At 38.0% G+C, this 19,797-nt stretch overlaps 1 protein-coding gene across 14 annotated transcripts in view; it reads right to left on the bottom strand.

Moving 5' to 3' along the window:
* The window catches only part of MAGI2 (membrane associated guanylate kinase, WW and PDZ domain containing 2), a 776,332-nt gene that overhangs the window by 231,813 nt on the left and 524,722 nt on the right, over nucleotides 1-19,797 (bottom strand). For 13 of the 14 annotated variants that reach the window (XM_076363454.1, XM_076362360.1, XM_076362617.1 and 10 more), the window contains 2 exons: nucleotides 13,468-13,681; nucleotides 2,077-2,156 (listed from right to left, as the gene is read on the bottom strand). In XM_076363454.1, coding sequence (XP_076219569.1) covers nucleotides 2,077-2,156; nucleotides 13,468-13,681 — 294 coding nt within the window. Of the gene's footprint in view, nucleotides 1-2,076; nucleotides 2,157-2,400; nucleotides 2,508-13,467; nucleotides 13,682-19,797 lie in introns of those variants that run through there. The other variant, XM_076363363.1, reaches the window with a different exon arrangement.

The raw sequence follows: 19,797 nt of genomic DNA, 5'->3' as shown, positions 1-19,797 counted from the left end.
ATCATAAAGTGTAACAGAAAAGATGTTTGGCATAAAAAACATCTACCAAGCCATAGCTGAAAAGCGTGTGAAATTAATCCTTGATCTTACAAAATCCTTGATCAAAACAAAAATTCCGTATCTCCATGTGCTATAACAAACTCCCTGGTGTTGGACCTCAATGGCAAGGTACAGTCATTTTAAGGCTTATTAGACTTTTTAAGAACCTTTTCTTCTGCAGCTATTGGATTAAAAAAAAAACCCCAAAAAACACCACAACAATTTTTGAACAACCAAAGAACCTTAGAAGAAGAGAGGATGTTGCAGGAACAATCTCTGTAAGAATAGAAGATCTCTACCTAAAGTCTTTTATGCTTCACTTCAAGTACTTTGCATTAATGAGATGAGCAACTCTTAAAAGAACAACATGACCCAGCATACTATAGTAATTCAATAATCCACTAGTCATATAACTACAAAATAATGCTGTTTCTTTCATGCACCGATCTTCATTTTAAACTGTTCCAGGTATTTTGTTTTTTTTTTTTAATATTTCAGTACTTATTGTGATCTCAGTATAAAGCAGCTAACACGAAAAGAAAAACGAAAAAAAAGTAACACACGTTTACTCCAAGTAACTCTGTGATATGTTACTCCACAGATATTGGTGGATTTTTCTTCTGTTTTTTCCACTAGTATTCCTTAAGGATCAGGCAAAGATATAGCTTCATATAAGTAATGTGAGAGATTTATACTGCAAAACTCCTGTGCCCTTGTTTTGTTTCAGTAACACACTTCTGTTGTGTTCACTGTAGAATTTACTCTGGGAGCTAGTGTTGTCAGAGCTAGAATAAGCATCACAAAATCATTCAGACATGTAATTTCTGATGTCAGAAGAGAACGTCAGAATTACTGCTGAAATAAGGAAGGGATTTTTGGAATATAGCAATCTTTCAAAATGAAGCCATTTACAAAAAAACCCAGGAACATTCTTTACCAAACCATTGACCCTGCATTTCATACAGCCAGCAACTCCTCAGTGACCTTTTTATCAGCCCAAAACGGCACTGAGTTTTCTTTCTGTTAATAGTATTTACATTAACCAAATTAATGTATTTTGGAAAATTTAAAATAAATCAGATGCAGTACATGGAAACCTATTAATACGTTTAAAATATTTAAAAATGCTTTGAATTAATGCACATAGCATGCATGCATTTAATCCTCTGTATCTCAAAATAATGAAATAAGTAGCAGTCTTTAGAAATCATTACTTCTTAACTGGCTAATTGAACTGACACTGAACTATAAAACAATGAAAAAAAACCGTCTCAGAAAAAGTTCTATTAAATACATTTTTACTTTGGCTTTATTAAATGATTTTGATTACTGAAACTTTGCCAGAGAAAAAATAGAAAATATACTGAATGCATATAAGATAGTTCAATATGATCCGTATTATTTCATATCTCTGAATCTGTCAGTATAGTCATCTCTCCTGCACAACAGCTACAGCTCCTTTAAGCATCCTCAACATTATTTACGCTTTTAAATTTTAAACCATTAACAATGCATTACCCCCCAAATCCAGCCTTGAACTCTGACAGACACTGATCTCTTTTCTCCCTCCCACACTCTGTTTTATCAGACACTATTTTGTTTAAATTGGCTACTAAATAGCATAGCACTGTACCTTTAAATACAAATCAAACAATATTCATATTCCAACGGTGCTGCTAGTTTCCCTTATGCATTGAATCGCCTGTAGATTAAAAGCTCAGAATCTGAAAAGGGATTCTGTTCTGCAGACCAAAGTTCTCTGTAGGAGATGAGGGAGAGGGTCAGTCCCGGAGTCACACACACAACAGGCAGAAAACACACTTGTGATCCTCAGCTTTGGATAGCATCAGAAAGGGGAATAAAAAGCAGAAACACATGGCACACTGAGAACTGGTATCACTTATGGCTTCTAACCAAAGCAGCAATTAAACACCTTTCATCATTCCCCCAAATGCCTGATTTTTGTAAGAACTGAGAGAAACACACACACACAAAGGCAAATCCCCTCTGAGCAGCAACGAAAACTTAATAACCTACCGTTTTCTTTGCACTCTTCTGGAGGTTTAGCCTTTTTCGCAAGTCGTGGATCCAGCCATGATGTTGTCTTTGTGTTATGGCTGAAAAGAAAAGAGATCACTCTGAGCAGACACATACTGAAAGGAATCAAGTTTATTCCTTAAGAAAAAAGGGTTAGTCCAACAAAATTGCAATCGATACACTTAATTTGCTTACTGGTTCTAAGTAGCCCTGAAGGAGGTGTAAGAGTAATTGTGCAAGGCAGCTGTAAATTTGGCAACCTCAGCTCTCTGTCCTCAAAGCAGCTATTTTTATTAAAATCAACTAGAATGTTGCCAAGTTAACCTCATTGAAAATGCAGAACTCATCCAGAGCAAAAGGAATTTATTACAAATACAGTGTTCTCCCGTTGAACGAGTGCAGGCGACAGGATTCTGTACCATTCTCACAGTTTTCGGATAGAATTATTTTCATCTTAAGCCCGTCCTTTTCATAAATACAGGTTTGTTATTTCTCACCAGCAGCACTGGCAAGGCATAGCAAAAGTGATGCAAATTACAACATGCTCCTGCAAAGTCCACATTTCCGGACAGAGTGATTAATGATACTTTGTTTAACAAACCTTTATCTCTCCATATATAATCCTTCTATCGAGATAAAATAGATATGCACAAGCTGAATGAATCATGTGGCTCCTTTCTATACTCAGAATAGGTCTTTGAGGAATCAGCCATCAAATAGCGTTGAACTGGCACAAACTGTTTTCTGGGAGAATATTTTGCCAAATGAATTGACACTTAGCACAGCTAATGAGACTTAAAACAAGATCTTTTCAATGTATACCTTTCCCATAAGCATTTGAATTTGGAGCCAAATATTTTAAATATATTAAGAAAGGAAGACCATAAAACAGAAAAGGATGTGATCATTACTCTTTTATTTTTTGAGATGCCTTTCCTACAATACCATCATTCAGAGACACTTCTAACCCATGTTTTATTTATCTGATACCTCCTAGGAGGATGCTTGTTCCATACAGTACTGAATTATGTAGTTTATTATTAATTTGCTGTGTCATTTTAAAGTGTACTTAAGACTTCTCTTATAAACGTGTGTAAGGTGTGCAATAATGGGGAACCTGTCAAAAAATGGATTAGGATGCAATTGGTAGTTGGTGAGTTATTGATTAACTGATACAGTCCATGTGGTCCAAACACCACTGGTTCCCCTAGGCAAAAATAAATGCCTAGAGCCAGCTCCTTCTCCCACCTTGACTCCCTGTTTAGTCCATTGCAGATAACTTTTCCTCTGCCTCGATTTCTCTCTCTCTCTAAAAACACAGTGATACTACCTACTTCTCAGCATTATTGTTACCATGTTAAAGCTTCCTCCACATTTTGGATAGGAAAAAAGGTAAATGAGAGTTATGTATGGATAAAGTGGCAACTAAAATGAAAATGGAGGCATTTAAATTCCTATTTTAAGCATGCCCTAGTCTAGAACACCATTCACCACAGGTGAAGAGGATAAACAAAACCTTCCCTTACTTTGAGAGCAGGGCTGTATTTGCAGGGTGTGAAGAATGATAAGCCAAAGGTAAGGTAAATTTGAAACGATGCCAGCAGCCCGCGCTTGATTGCAAATGTAACTAAGACGCTTTCTCTGAAGCTCCAGCTGCCTGTGGTCTCCTGTAGGGTGTATTTTTATACTGCAGTCACTGCCTAACTGCAGCTTGTGCAGACATACTCGAGCTAGCTTTAAACTAACTAGGGGAGATCCTGGCAACAATGTCACTGCAGCAGTATGGAGCCCAGCGTGGGCTCATCACCCCAGCATCTACTGAGCTACTTGGGTGCAGCCAGCAGCACAAACTGAGCTGCACACTGTCATGGGTAACCAGTTAGCAGTGCCAGAGCTCGGAGCGAGCTTGGGCATACCTGTGGAAGCTGCAGTCACATCTCTGGAGTGTGGGCATGTCTGCACAACAGCCACTCTCTCCCAATTCTGAATGATTTTAGGGACACCCACTGGTTGCAGGGACTCACAGATTCACAGATAGTTTCCTATGGCTTTAAAAGAGTAATATATATATATATATATATGACTACTATTGGTAATGTTTGCTGTGGTATAAAGTGGATCTCAAAGCATTTTACAAAGGAAATAAAAATCATCACCCTTGTTTTAAAGGTGGGAACATGGAGTCGCAGAATCATCAAGTGACTGTCCACAGCCACCAAACAAGCCAGTGGCAGAGTCAGTACTAGAAGCTAACTCTGTTGCAAGTCAGCTGGCCAGTGTTTTCCTCACAAGTCCACACAACATCAGAACAGACCAATTCACCAGCCCTGAAAACACCCTTATGACATTTCTAGAATAGACCTGAGAAATGAGTTTTCAGGCCTCTGTAAAGACAGGTGCCAAGCTGAAAATAAGCCAAATTCAGTATTAATGTTTAAAAATGTGAATTAGTTGAATTACAGCCTCCAAAGCTTTTGTTGAAACTGAGAACAACAAGCAGTTACGCTTCCCTTCAGCATAAATGCGGCTTCCATAAACCCAGAAGGACTGATGTCTTCCAGTTTTGTGCACTGTGGCCATTCTAAACAAAACCATAAATTAAAAAGTCAACAGCTTTTCCAACAGAAGTGATCCTTCAGTCTGCAGAGAAATTTCAGAGAATGAAGATGACATCTTCTCTAGATCAGTTCTTACAGCACTCAATCTCATCTTCTAGTTACTGTCTCTCAAACCCATTCAGCTACTTAGTAAAAGCAAAACTCATCTGCAAGAATGAGTTATCTATAACAAATAACTGAAGGAGCAAAGTACCTTTTGAAAATAATCCCTCTCCTCCTTACCCACGTCCATGCCTGCTCCCTTGCCCTGCCTCTCCACTTTATCACCTATACTAAACACGCATGCTACGTCTTGCAACGGGACTTTAAATGCTTCTAGACTGGTGCTCCAGTGGGTAAAAAAGAAGTTCTTGCTCTGAAGACAGACCCTACTTGAAAGAAGGCAGAATTAACCCCAGCTGTCTTCTAACACCTCTGTCTTCCAGCAAGGACTAGAACTGAGATTAGCCAACCATAGAAAAAAAGAGAGGCGGCTTCTTCCCCACACAGCTAGGACATGTTGGGAATGAGAGAAAGAACAAAAGCACGGTGGTGCCAGCTTGCTGAATGTCCCAGGGCAGGCTGCAGGGGCATCTCAGGAAAGACACCACGTCCCCTGTGTCCCAGGGCTCTGCCTATTCCCTCTTCAGCCAGAAGACTAGAATCTTTAAAAGCTGAAGGGAAACAATATTTAGCTCCTAAACAGTTTTTCATCTCATTTAAAAGAAGCCTTGGTAGGAAAGCTTTAACGATGGGAAAGAAGACAGAAGGAACAGTAAAATGGCCAAATTAACACCAATGGCAAAAGTAACTTTAGCACGTATTTGCTGCATGACCTGTGCACGTTAATGCTTCTTACGCACTAAAAACCTTGTAAAATGTACAGTGTATAACCTGCCTGCCTTACCACTAGGTCGAATGACGTGTGTCCATTTGGGAAGTCTTATAGACAGACCAGAAGGAGAAGGGGCTGGGGATTTACAGATTAGTTATGAATGAATTGCAGATGAATAGCAGAAGCAGTTGTGGAATAAATGCACAAACAGGCAGTCGGAGCAGTTGTGACTGTCTGAATGAGAGTGAAGTGATGTAACAAAAGCATCCTGTGAGAAATACAGCTGTGGCTCCACCAGCATTTTCCACTGGCTACTGTTTCATTACTCAGCAATTACCATATCTCATCATTAAAGGGCAGGTTTAGAAAGTCCATTCTTAAACAATTTCAATTATCTTAATTACTAGCTAGGACGATTGAGCTAAGTGCTGGCAAATCAACCATGCACGTCTTAGAATCTGTCTTAAAATCAAGAGCAAATACCTAATTTTGGAAACTTCAGAAGTAGTCAACGAAGGATCTCTTTGGTTTTGCTTCAAGCAGGTGGAGCATAAGAAGAGCTTAACATTTGAAAATTCATCCTAAGTTGTTACCTGCTGTACAAAATAGAAACCGCTCATAGGCCTGAAGGGTAGCGCAGATTTGAAAAATAATTGGGGGAAAAAAAAAAGTCACTCAGTAAAGCAGTGGAGCTTAATATTGTAGCCAAAAGTCAATAAAATAATTATTGCTGAACTAACTTAAATCCTCCCTCTTTAGCAAGTATTTACATCCAGCAGCAATAGTTTATTATAATCAGAATCCCCCGGTATCAATTATAGACAATTTTAAACATGTGAAAAAAAAAAATTCATCTGGTTTAAACAGAGTGAAAGAAAGCTCAGAATACTTCCCAGAAACCCTGACTCAGCCCCCTGTTCTTCTGCAGCTTTTCTTTGCAACTCTGCTTTTAAGACTTCGCAGAGACTGTTTATGCCCCAGTTCCCTGTTATCACCACTGGATCTAGGTACCAGGACCAGAGCCTCTCCAGAAATCTCACTGGATGCTCATCCATACCTTTAGGAAGTAAAAAACATTAGGCATGTGGCTTTTCTTATTTAACAATGTATTATATTTTTATTATAATTATTTGTTAGACAGTATATTATTTTACTTAAGATTTGAATATAATGGATTTGTTAGCAATCTGTCAGTTTAAAGCACTTTGACAGATAAAGTTTCTTGTACTAACAAAGCCCTCAGACAATCTCTTGAAACATTTTTGAAGGGAATATAGAAAGTAGTTACTGACAGTAATAGCCTTAATGTCTTTTGAAAACACTGCAAACCTATTCTAAATTGTGACTCTTGCAAGGTATGTAATTTGCACGTTATTGTGAAAGGCATTTCAAAATGGGTGTTTACCAGCGTGCAGCTTCAGTGTATTTGGGGACAGCACATACAGGTTTGTTTGGGTTTTTATTGTGAATACATTACATTCAAGATGGTCCTCATTGTAACAGCTTGAGCAAAGGGGAGTATATGAGACAGAGGAAAACAACGTGCACTGTAGGCCACCTGACTTTTAAAATGCTTACTCCTACCTCCTTTTTGTATGCCTAATATTTGTAGATCTGCAGAGCTTTTCAGATAGCATAATAATGATTTTCAAGTAATTTATGCGTAGGGGGACAGTGACAGGAAAACAGAGCATTAAAATGGCAATTTTGCAATTCATCCTTTCTGGGGTGCTACCCAAACTTCTGGCACACATGTAGGGACAGATACAAAAAGGAGTCGTCCTCTGGCTGTGGTTTGAATGGCAGCAGCTATGACTGTTAGTTTGCGTTGCACTTCATGCTGTCAGTCTCTTAGATGCGCCCAGAGTATGTGGTCCTTAAGAGATACAGCTTTGGGAGTGCCTATCCTGTGAATCCCGGATGGCCTTGGGCAGTACATAAGCACTTACGTACTCAGCCCAAACACAGTGGTGGTGCCTCTAGGCATTCACAGGAGCAGAAGATGCTTATGTAAGATTTTTTTGGGAATATATAAATGCCTAAAGTCTCCTACAGTAGTGTCTGCTGTTAAAGTCACTCTCTTTGACTCAGGCAGTTAACTTCTGACAAAGAATGGGCTTCATCTCATGTGACTTCAGCCATCTAGAAATAACACAGCTAATTGTGTAGGATTCCTCTCTATTCAAGGGAGAGGCACCTATACAGAATAATCTCTTACCTATCTTCCAGTGGGACTGGGGACCTAACCATAGTGACATACTAGGTGCTATGGGATCTCCCAAATGGCCTCCGGCTGCCACTCCAGAAAGGCACTGTTTTTGACAGATTCTGTGTCATATCTGCCAGGTTCCTGGAGATATCTTAGGCTATTAGTGTGCCTCTACAGTAGTTCTTTGGCTCAGATCAGGAGGTCACTTTTCAAGTGAATCTCTCAGTTATCTTCATTTACACACTGAGCATTCTCCCAGCTTGTACGCTTCTTTCACTTGAATTTAAACCAGAGGATACACAGCAAGAGGTCACCTAATGCACTTCAGCCACTCACAGGCATGCAGCCCATGGCACCTGAAAAGACCTAGTAGTTGTGGATGTTGGGTTATCAGCACCAAGTGTTTCACTCTGCAGTCTACTAATATTGCTAATTTAGATACGGACATGGTTTCGATCAGGCTGGTTTTAACTCAAATCTGTCTCATGGACTGAGTTCAGGGTTCAGGGGTTGAAGACAATTAAGTGCACTCCTAGTAATCAACTTTCTTTTTAGTTTCATCTGAAAGGAATCCAGTTCATGTACTCTGAAATCAAATCACAGTGCGTGGAGACAACCAGAAGATTTGCTTCAAAAGCGTACTCCTGACACAAACTTAGATACTACTGCAGACGTAGGATATCCAAGGGCATCTTTACTGGTAGAAGCACCTACATTTACGCAAATTAATTCTGCCCTTATCTTTGGACAGGATGAATCAGCCTCTGGAGGTAATTATCTCTCTCCATTGACCACAGAAGGAGTCTTGGCAACTGGTTCATACTAGATACCTAATGTTATATGGCAAGCCAGGCGAGCTGAATCTTCTAGTTCAATAAATACAAAGGAGAAAAATTATAATACCACTACAAACATCAGAGGAAAGGTGTTGGGAGAGGAGTTCTGCAGAGCAGAGCAGCAGAGACCTTTGGGGGAAAGACAAGAAATAAGAAAGTGAGGAAAGACAACAGGAGTTGAGCTGGCAGTTTGACCTGGATGTCAGCATAGATAAAAACAGCAAGTGAGAGCAAGGGACAATACACCACTAGTACAGACTGAGAATGTCTTTATAACTTCAAAAGACAAGAAAAGAAAAGAATTCAGCATTCCCCAAATTCTTTCCAGTTCTACCATCTCCCCATTCCTAATTAATTTGTCATCAGGCAAGGAAGTGGTCTCAGGAGAAAGAAACCAAGAGAGATCTTTTCTGTTGCCTGTCCCACTGTCTGTCATGTTGAAGTCCAAAGAGCATTAGAGATCTGATCATTGTTATGCTGACCAAAACTGACCAATTCAATACAACATATAAACAAAGAAAAAGAATTATGGACATATATGATCAAATTCACACGAGCCCTGATGATTCAGAACTGTCCACACAATAAAGTCACACTGATACAAGATGGCTTGCTTCCCAAAGAAGAAGAATCCCATCAGAAGCGAATATTAAAACAGCATGTAAAAAAAAAATCCTTCATCTTAATTGCTACTTAATTAAAGTAGTAGAAATAACCATACAACCAAAACATGGTGAATTTCAATATTATGCACTGATACACTGATGACATAACATACTCTCAAAAGTGCCAAGCTAGCTTATAAGAGATAGGGTAATTATTGCAGGATATGGAAGTAATCTTGAGCAGGTAGAAGGGTGTACTTCCACCTCAGTACTTTTAGCATCTTCTAATACAAAAGATAAAGTTATGAAATGTAATGGTGTAGCCAGGCTTAACTAATATATCCTGCTTGAATGATGGTGAACTGATGGAGCAACCAGGAACAGCTAAATATATCATGATTCTTCACATAAGCAACATGTTAGGATAAACATGTAATTTCTACAACCAAAAGACTTTCCTACCTTAAAAACTACTAAGAAGAAATACTGATCCCATTGAAGTCAGTAGCAATATTCTTAGAAACAAACTAGGTCAGGATTTTACTTTTCCAATTTGTAGCTGTACTTCTTTTCAGGTAACACCTGAAATAGCACCAGCTGTATTCAAAAACTTAATGGCTGTTTTTTACTGTGAAGAGGGGAGTCCTTGGCAGAGGCCTATTTTATAGCTGTTTTGTAGTCTTTTATGGTGCTCTCATAAAAAAAGCAGCTTTAACAACTAGAAAAAGATATTGCAACAGGTCCAAAAAGCAATGCTGACTACACTGCTCAGAGAAGTAGGTGTTGAAGTAGGAAGAGACTGAATGTCTGTGAGATGTACCGGAAAGTGGTTTGTTAAACCTCATGTGGCCAAATTCTCCTAACAATCATCACCACAAGTCAAAGATGATGATCCTTTAAAGATGTATTTCAGAGGTTTGAGTTTATTCTAGGCTTTTCTCCATGAACAAAACAATTATTAATGTAGTATAAGCAAAGGAAACCATATGTGCTTTTGAACGGCATAGAGGTAAATAGCTTTTGTTATGGGCTACGTAATAATGTCCTTGAGACTATTCATCAAGGCTTAGTTGTAGCTCAGCTTAACTTACCGCAGCTCTTCCTGGTTTAATGTCTTCGTCTCTCCGCACCCCTTCCAGAGAGCTCTGCTGCCTATAGGCGGATAGAGCGCTGGAGAGAGAGGCAAAATCAATTCTGCCTTTTATAAATAAGCATCATAATGCGTAACCATCTCTACAGGAGAGTCTATAATGTCATGGTTTATGTGATGGAGTTGGAGGGTTGGGTGAGGGCCACATTCAAGACTGACTACACATGATAGCGGATGCACTGAGAGACTTGGTCCTTTTGTATTCCCTTCAACACTGCACTAGACCAACACAGCAAACATCAATTGCCCGGGATCCAACGAAACCAACGTCTGCTGACTTTGTGAGGACAACACGACACTCATGTCTCTAGTATGTGGTTGGAGAGTAGTTGGCAAGGTGAGGTCTGAAGGCTATGGGGAACTGCAGCCTTTCCTTAGCCCTGGGAAAGGGAAAAACTAAAAATCAGTGATGGCTACAATTTATTTAAGGATGCCAAAATATGTCACACTCATCAGCCTTATTTAAAGTAGAAAAGAAGGAGCAGAACTGAAGGTTTTTTTAGTGGTATTGCTATTTATGTACAGTGTTTTAATTATTGCATGTTCTCATTAGCATATGTTCTCAATGAAAGCAAACGTAGAAGATGGACTCCTATTTGTGTGGTGTGTGCTTGTATTTGAAGATTTGGATTCATATGTAAGGGAGGCTGGAAACAGCCCAAGAAATGTACTTAAGTAGCTCTTAAACAGTGGTAAGTATTATGCAGTAAGAAGGGATCTCTTCCTGTTCTGTCTGTGAATGCTAATATAGGTAAACATAAGGTCATGCACCTATGTCAAAAAAGGGAAAGAAAGGAAGAAACAGACCAAGCCATGCTCTAAAATACAACCATCTTCTGAATCATCCAGTGAATCTAGTATATGATTTATTTTTTTCTTTTTAGACCTTGAGGCAGAGGAAATTCCTTCCAGTGTGCTTTACAAAATGCTAACTGGGCCATTAATGATTAACAAATAAATAATACTATCTACAGACAGTTATCTTTCTTCTTATGAAATCACTCCCTTTCTCACTGTAAATCTGCCATGTTACTTCTGATGGCAGTTTTGATAAATGAGCTCACATACGAATTTTAGAGGTTAGTTTGAGGTGAATGAATGAAAATGCTGTCATGAAATCTAAGACCTTTGGATATACCTGTGACAATCTGGAACTTGAGATCGCTTACTGCTTGAAGTCCTTAGGGTTTAAAGGCACAATTCACATGAGCCTCAAATAAAGCAATAAAAGATGCTGCCTAGTATGACTTTTTTTTCACCCATTGTGATGTACACTTTAAAAATGTTTGGTTTTCATCTATTATTTAATAATCTAGTACAATCTTTACTACTGTTCGGGGAGATGTTCTTAGACAAATAGGTTTTTGTTGTCTTTTTATCTTTCTGTTTTTTGCAAAAGCAAATGGAGTCTCTTCATGCCATTAACCAAAGTGACTTGTAAACAAAGAGGCAATTTAACAGCATCCCCACAGCATTACATTCCTACTTAACCCTGTGAAGACTGTGCAATGTGAAAACTCAAACGATCGAAGAGTTGTTCCTTTGCTAGGATTCTAGTAAATAATCTGGTATTTTTACAGATGTGTAATTGCACTTTTTTGCAATTACATTATTCAAGAATATAATCCCAAAGGCAAGGAGCCCTTATAACAGTCTTTCTATCCAGTCTGCACCTCTGATTGATTTCTCTGCTTTACATAACATTCATTTAGTGGGAGTGAATGATGAGCATTGTCAGAACTGCAGTGTAAACCAAAGCATTTCCAGGAAAGGAAGTAAGCTGTAACATCAAAGGAATTTGTGGAGTGGAATGGCTGCTCTGTAGAGCGGCAGGGCTATTTGCATTCACTGTGGTTGTTACAAAATACAAATTTATTTTCTATTAAATTACCTGCTGCAGCATTTAGCACTGTCACAGTTTGGTGTGTTAGTGACCTACGCATCATCCTGTCCCCCACCCTCCAAACGTATCAGGTTTTTGTTACAACAAGTAAAATAAAAGTGCCACATAATTCAGTCTGCGCTCTGTCAGAGCATTCAGTATGTGCAGAAAAATTAAATTTAGGAGTGAGGTAAGAAGGAAACAAGGGTTTGAGCTAGTCCTGAGGTCATCTTAGTTCTTCTCTGCTTGCTTGGGCAAAGTTACTATAATTACTCTTTTTCTAGAATAAGTATATTTTTGCCCTTTTCAGCAAAGACACTTAGTTTTAATAGTTACTGCTCTTTTCAGCCTTGTATATGCCAGAAGTTATAGTTGGTCGTGCCAGCGTTCATGAAAAATCATGTACACAAACTTTATTCTTATAATTTGTTTACACTTCATGTGATAGTCATAAAATTTTACATGAAATAAGGGACTTAAAGCAGAATTGACACCACCAAATGTTAGTTTTACCTACTAATTATCAGAATAATGGTTAATGCTCCAAATTGTTTGAGGCAGTTCCTTAAAGCAAACAGAAATGCTACTGCTACCTCTTTAAGTAGTGTTCTGCTGATGAAGATGTTAGTTTTTCCTTTCTCTTTTTTTTTTTTTTTTGTGGAACATGAGCTTATATGAACTCATTCATTTGCTGTGTTCTTATTCTGGTAACATGTAGTAATGACAGCACTTAGAGAAGAAAGAACTTTCATACCCATTTGTTCCATGAGTTGGCTAATTAGCAACAGTAGCAACAGTTATGTATAGTCTACCAAAAGGAAAACCTTTTTACACATAATTAATTCTCCTTATTGTCCACTCATTTATTTTATTATTTCTAAATATAGCATGGTCTAGCTAGTTTTTAGCCCACCTAGCTTGCTTTCTTTAAATTAGCAAAAAGCTCAACCCTCTCCATCTCTGTCCACATAAGGAAGAACCCAGCGATTGTGCTACTCTCCCATAAGCACCAGAACATAAACTTTGCTTTCGCCAGAAGAAACAACAGCTTTCATTGCTGCCGTTGAAGTGCTAAGCAGTCCAGTCACCCATCTTAAAAACCAGCATGCTTCAATGTAAATCAGTAACGCAGGCATTGCCACCAGCTCTCAGGAGCCTTGACAGCCAGAACATTCCTGCTGTTTTAATGAGTGCAATGCTCCACTCCACCATACAAACCATTTCCCCACCCAGTTAAATACAATACAGCTATTAGAAAGAGAAGAAATAAGACTCACTCAATAAAGTAGACTTCCCCCTTTTCTGTATAAGCCATTTCCCAGTTATCAGGCAGTGGGCCCAAGTCATCATTCTCTTCAGGTTTAGTCTGTTTTGTTACATCCATATCCTCCTTTGCTTCTTCAGGCTGAGTATATCCTGGTGCAGGACAAGGTTGGGTGGAAGATACCTCACCTGAGACACCTGTACTCTTCTCTTCATGTTCACTTGATTCTACAAGAGAAGAAAAATTACAGGTTTTGGATATCCAAGTTAATGGTGGAGAATTTACCAGGTGCAAGTCTCCAAGGAATACTCTATGAACTGCAAGTCTTGAAATAAAGAGAAAAATTCTGTTGGGTTTACACAAGAGTCCCTCTGAAGATGCATTTTATCTGGAACATAATAAAAGAAAATAAAGCAATAAAATCAAACTGAAACAAGAAACTAATAAAGAGCTAAGAAACAAGCCAAAGAGTTCTGGCTCATTCTGTCTCAGGAGTCCTTCCAGACCAGCAGTTAGCATTGAGCAGAAGGCAGCCTCATATCCAGCAGCGCTACTGTCTTGTGTTTTAACTTTTCAAATTATACACGCATAAAGCAAGTACCCTGCTGTTTTACTACACACAACAGATCCTTTTCAATTAAAAAAGTATATACACTAATTGCTTTACCTATATCCATACATCAGAGAAATCAATGACATCCATCAACTCATAGCAATATATTAACCATATAGAAAGTGGTTGTGATTTCATTACCAGTATAATCTGTGGGACGCTTAGTTTCCCTCAGCCAATGCCAAATGCTTCCTATACCCAATATGGTTGTGTCTCACTGTGACCAAGAACATATTCAGGAAGGAGCCTTCCTTTCCTATGTCTTTTTCAGTATGGATCTTTCACTTTTTATTGATTTTACTTTCCATAAAGTCAGAAATTAAAAAAATGTGGTGTCCAACAGTATCTCTACCACTATCAGTTCCCACAGTCCAGTCCATGTACTTTTAGCTAAGCAAGTGTAGTAGAACTTAGCAATACTTGTTAAAATGTCTGCTGAACACAAACATAAGACAAAACCACAGAGATACCTCAAAAAAATCAGCTAAATAGGGAGCAGGTGTGCAATATCAGGAGTCTAAACGTGCCTTATCCACATTTTTGAACACTTACCTCCACACTTAAGAGTCTACATGGTCATTTGCATGAATGAGTATCACATAGCAGGGCTTCCATGCACACAACTATTGACAGTGGAGAAAACACAATCTTTTCTTGACTACTTCTAGCTCAAACAGAGGATGCTTGAGAGAACTTGTCCTACTAAAGAAAGAGATACCTTCGTCCTTGGAGGTGAATAAGTTTGGTTGACTGGTCTACTAGGTATGTGTTTGTAAGCTGTGTTTTATCATATGGTCTATCTAGGAACTATTTCTTGAAAAAGTGTGGCAGGAACCTGTTGCCTCAGTGGACAACAGAAGCTCTCATCCTTGGATCCTTTTTTCTGTTGCACTTAAATGAAGCCTGATCACATTGAAAAAGTGTTCAGACCCCTATTTTTGGCCAAATGAACAGCAACTAAAATAAATTCACAATTTTAATATATTGACTGAATCTCCAGTGACTATGATGGGATCCTAGTCAGATGGCTGAAATGACCCTACATGTTAAGTTAGGTAAACCAAATTCAGTCCTGCTTAGACTAGTTGCTCAGTTTCTAGATAGTTAAAATGAAGGGAAATCAATCTCAAACATAGTGAGCATGGCTTTATATTACGTTACGTGAAGGCTAATGACATAAACTCACCAATAGATAAAAACCATAGGAACACAGACAATGAATATCAGAGGAGAACTGAGAACAAACTGTGAACTTGTACACCAACATTTAATCAAAATGATACATAATTGGTATAATAGAGACTAGATTGACTAGAGACTATGAACAATAGAGCTTGTTCATAAAGATATGTAAGGAATGAAGGAAGTATGTATGATTTTGTATCATCAAAAATATATATACACTTGCTCTGAGTAATATTATATGGATGATATTGAAGTCTGTGGATGATTACAAAAAAAGAAAGGAGAGAATAAGTTTTTAAAAGAAGTCAACAATGTAGTCTACAATAAAGTTCAAGAAGATGAAAAATTTTTAAATGAACTAACGGTGCATCCAGAGCACAGAACTATGCAGATACTTGTGTGAAATATGTAGGAGGTGGAAGACAATTTGGGTGAAATGATCTAATTTGTGACACTTAGAACAGCAAGAAAGAAGAACAACAAAAATTTAACAACAATGGTCTTAAAAAATTAACAAAAATGGTCTTAACCCCCCCAGATTTTAATAAATTCACAGAATTAATAAATTTAATGTTATGGCAAGCAACAGTAAGGGAAAAGGAGTTCAGGCAAACGGGTAAAGATTAAATAAAAAATACTAAGAGTTCAAGCACAAATTTTCCTAACGAAAAAGAAAAATAGTAAGTATAACGAGAGATCATTTTGATTAAGCCATGACTTTTCAATGGTCTGATACTTGATATAGAATTGTACAAAAGGTGAAAACTAGATTAAATTGTTAAGGATGAACACAGAAAAACAATATGGGCATGTAACAGCAAAGCAGAACAGTCAGTCTAGAAAATGAGATAGTCAGGGACATTAGAGGTGACAAGAAAACTTTCTGTAAGTGCATTAATAATAAGACAACGACCAAAAGCAGACTCATTTCACTATGTGGGAAGGAAGGAAAGCTAATAATGTATGACGCATAAAAAAACCAAGGCAGTTAGCGTTCTTTTTGCCTCAGTCACTACTGCAAAAAGATTACCTGTGATTAAATGACTAACATAATTAACGTCAGCAATAGGGCTAAAGAACTCAGAGTAGAGTGGGCAGAGAACAGGTCAGGTACAACTTAGATGAAGCAGCCATTCTCAATTGGCAGAGCCCGATGAAATGAAACCTAGGCTACTGAGGGAACCAATGAAGCAGACTCATGGCTAGTAATGGCTACACCTTTGAGACTTCATGGAGAAAAGAAACTTAGAAAAGACAGACACAGTCCTGGTTTCAGCAAAGTATCCATGATTTAGGTTTTTAGATAGTTTTATATTCTTAATTTCCAAGCACCTAAGTTCCCTTTGAAATAATTTGCTCAATTAGGCCATTACATCTTTTTGTAAAAAAGGAGGAGGAAGACCCATGTAACTGTAACTTCACATCTTTCTATTTTTAATTCCTAGAAGGACAGTGGGACCAGCAATCAAACAACCTACATGTAAGCTCTTCAAAGGTGATAAATAATTGTCAAGTTTTTTCAGGAAGAAATTGTGCCAAACTAGTCATTTCTTTTCATGACAGAGTAACAGGTGCTGCTCCTTGGGGAGAAATGGTAGATATAGCTTTCATGATCTTAAAAAAAGACTTTTGACACTGACACATACAGCCTTTTAGAACAGTGTGGAAAAAACCATAGATCCGGTCTTGAACAGGGTGATGGTCTATAGCTCTACAGCCATATGCAGCTCATGCTGCTAAATCTTAACTCATACTTGAACTATGTGGTATTACAGTCATTTTATGCTATTTGGAAATGTGAATCTGTCTGTGGGAAAAAATCAATTAGCAAGAGACACAAGTGCAAGTTTTGCTTAGTTGCATCCCACAGCACAGCAGCAGGATCCCAGGGAAGCTGAAGTCCCCTCCTTGTCTACCACTCCCAAATCCCCCCTCTCCGCCGCCTTGGCTTTCCAAAATATGTGGCATCTGTCTGGTGCAAAATGCCACAATCAGCTGTAACAATACAAGATGGGGAGCAAATGCCTAGGCAGAACTGCTAGTGAAAATACAATGGAGGTATGGGGACGTGTGAGGGATGTCTAACCATTATCTTCAGTCAATAATGATACTACTGCAAAAGGAAAACAAGCAGCATAATAGGCAGGAAGAGTAAGCATATTTGATACAGGTCCTTCCACCTTCAGCTACAGTAAGGTTTAATCAGGAGTACTGTGCCCAGTTTTGAGAATTTCATGTCAAGAAAGATGGGAAACAGTCCAGATGACAGAAAAGAAAAAAAAAAAAGAAAAAGATTGGAAGTATGGAAAGATTGAAGAATACTTTTTTCCTTTAGTCTTGAGGATAAAAGACTGATGGGTAGGGGAAGCATTTTCAAATCTGTAAAAGTTTCCTGCAAAGCAGAGAGGATATATGATCTCCACTTCCCCTGAGAATAGGACAATAATTGCTGATAAATTCTTTGGGGTTTTTATTCTTATCTCTGCAAAGCAAAAGTGAGTTCTCATCTGTCTCAAGCATCATTGACAGATCTGAGAGTTGTATTCCTGAGGCTACCTGCAGTCTTGACCACATTTCTGCTACAGGAACAATGCTGTACAGATTAAACTGAAGACAAGACATAAGGCCACACAGTACATATGACCGCAGTAGAACAAATAAATTTGGAGCACAGGTGCATCACACACAATGGCTAATGATCAGCCGATCAGTTTGATAGTGCACAGATGTGGTGATGTTGCTGTGTCTTGGGATTTTAGCATGATATCTGTAATATGTGTTTTTTCTCAGGATATTATTTTCAACAGGTCTGATGAGGTCAGATTCTTGATTTTCAGTAACTATATTAACAAATCCCAGCCATCATGATAGAAGAAAAAATGTGAAAATTAAGCTTTGAGGATTAGAAGAAATATTCTGAGCTTGTCTAAGATAAGAGATTACTATCAAAATATAGCGGGGGAAAAAAGGAACCTGATGCTTATTTAACAACTTAAAAATATAATTATTTTAAAGCCAATCTCATGAATTATTAATTCCTGGATCATTATTTTTGAATAGCTTACTTTGATAACAGAGAAGGCATCGTGATGACTAAAGCCCAAGCAATTAAGGTAGAATTGCCTAATGCCATTTAATAACAAGTTTTACACAACGGACATCCTAGTCACACTTATCTGGAATACAGCCCTACGGTGTCATCTTTTATTATATGTATCTATCATTCACATACTCCAGGTAAGGTAGATATTTACCTTACTGTTTTTCTTTCTGCTAATATATATTCATACATAATGTTTGATTTGATAAAAAACAGGAGTTCTGGTTAAAAACTAGTAGTGTCTTAAATGTACAACTAAAATTTGAAATCCTACAGTAACACACTGTGAGCACAAATATTTATCTTCAGACAACATATGGTATAAAAAAAGATCCTAAAATTGTACCATAATATGGGTCCAGAAGTATTTTTGTCACTAAAAAAACAATCAATTGACTTTACATCAAGTGATATAGCCTACTAGATCTGCTGTCTTGCTACAAAACAGATTACACGGTCCAATTTTCAAAAGCAGTTTAGCACAATATCTCAACAGTGAGTGTCCTGGGAAGTGACAAAATAGGCACCAGTAAAGCACCAGCAAGTTATTGCTTATGTGGAATACCAAGAACTTTGGGAAGAAGATAATGTGTATGTTACAAATACCTACTTATCATTAAATACTGGAAGTTCATCTCTGTAGTACTCCAACTCCAAATACCAGCAGTTAAAATATTACTGGTTAACATGACATATTCTCTATACAGCTCTTAGACAACCTAGTGACCTTTTTTTTAGAAATAACTGGTAGTTATGTTTCGATAGTCTCAGAATTTAAGCCTTCATCAATGGTGTTGCTTGTACTTTAAATTGTTTCTATTATTTACAGTCTAACTCTTGAAATTGCCATCTAAACATGTAAGAGGGCCTTGTCACTTTATTCCTTTATTTTAATGCTGCAGATTATTCATGCAGTAAAGTTTAAAAACTTATTCCCTTCCTCCAAAAGTATCAAACCAGATGACCTAAGCAATATCAGCAGAGGACAAATTAAAGAAAATATTATTAAATAGTAATTTATGGAGTGGTTTTAGCAGCTCTGAAGGAAAATATCGCAGCTCTTTATACCCTTATTGTATCTAAATGACTAATTTGTTAACTTCAGCACAGGAAACAGTCCATCCATTTTAAATAACTGTTGGATATGAGAGTAGTTTAAGTCATGTTTGCTGAGCTATGTGCATCTATTTTCTTGTGAAAATATCCCTCTGCAGCCTTGGAGCTGCTCCCTTTCCCACAGACCTGTAGCCATACTTGGGTTTTGGTGCTTTGCATGGAGGCACTAACACAATAAGAACTAGGAGCTGATGTGGGGGAAGGAAAACAGGGCACATGGAGACTGGGTGAGCATAGGGTATTCTGTAGGTCATAGGTTGTAACCTAGCTGTGATAAATTGAGTTTAGAGAACACACCTACAACAGAAATATCAATAGACACCAATTTT

Source organism: Aptenodytes patagonicus, chromosome 1 (genome assembly GCF_965638725.1).
Source record: "Aptenodytes patagonicus chromosome 1, bAptPat1.pri.cur, whole genome shotgun sequence".
NCBI classification, from domain to species: domain Eukaryota; kingdom Metazoa; phylum Chordata; class Aves; order Sphenisciformes; family Spheniscidae; genus Aptenodytes; species Aptenodytes patagonicus.
This window is presented reverse-complemented; position numbering and strand designations above follow the sequence as displayed.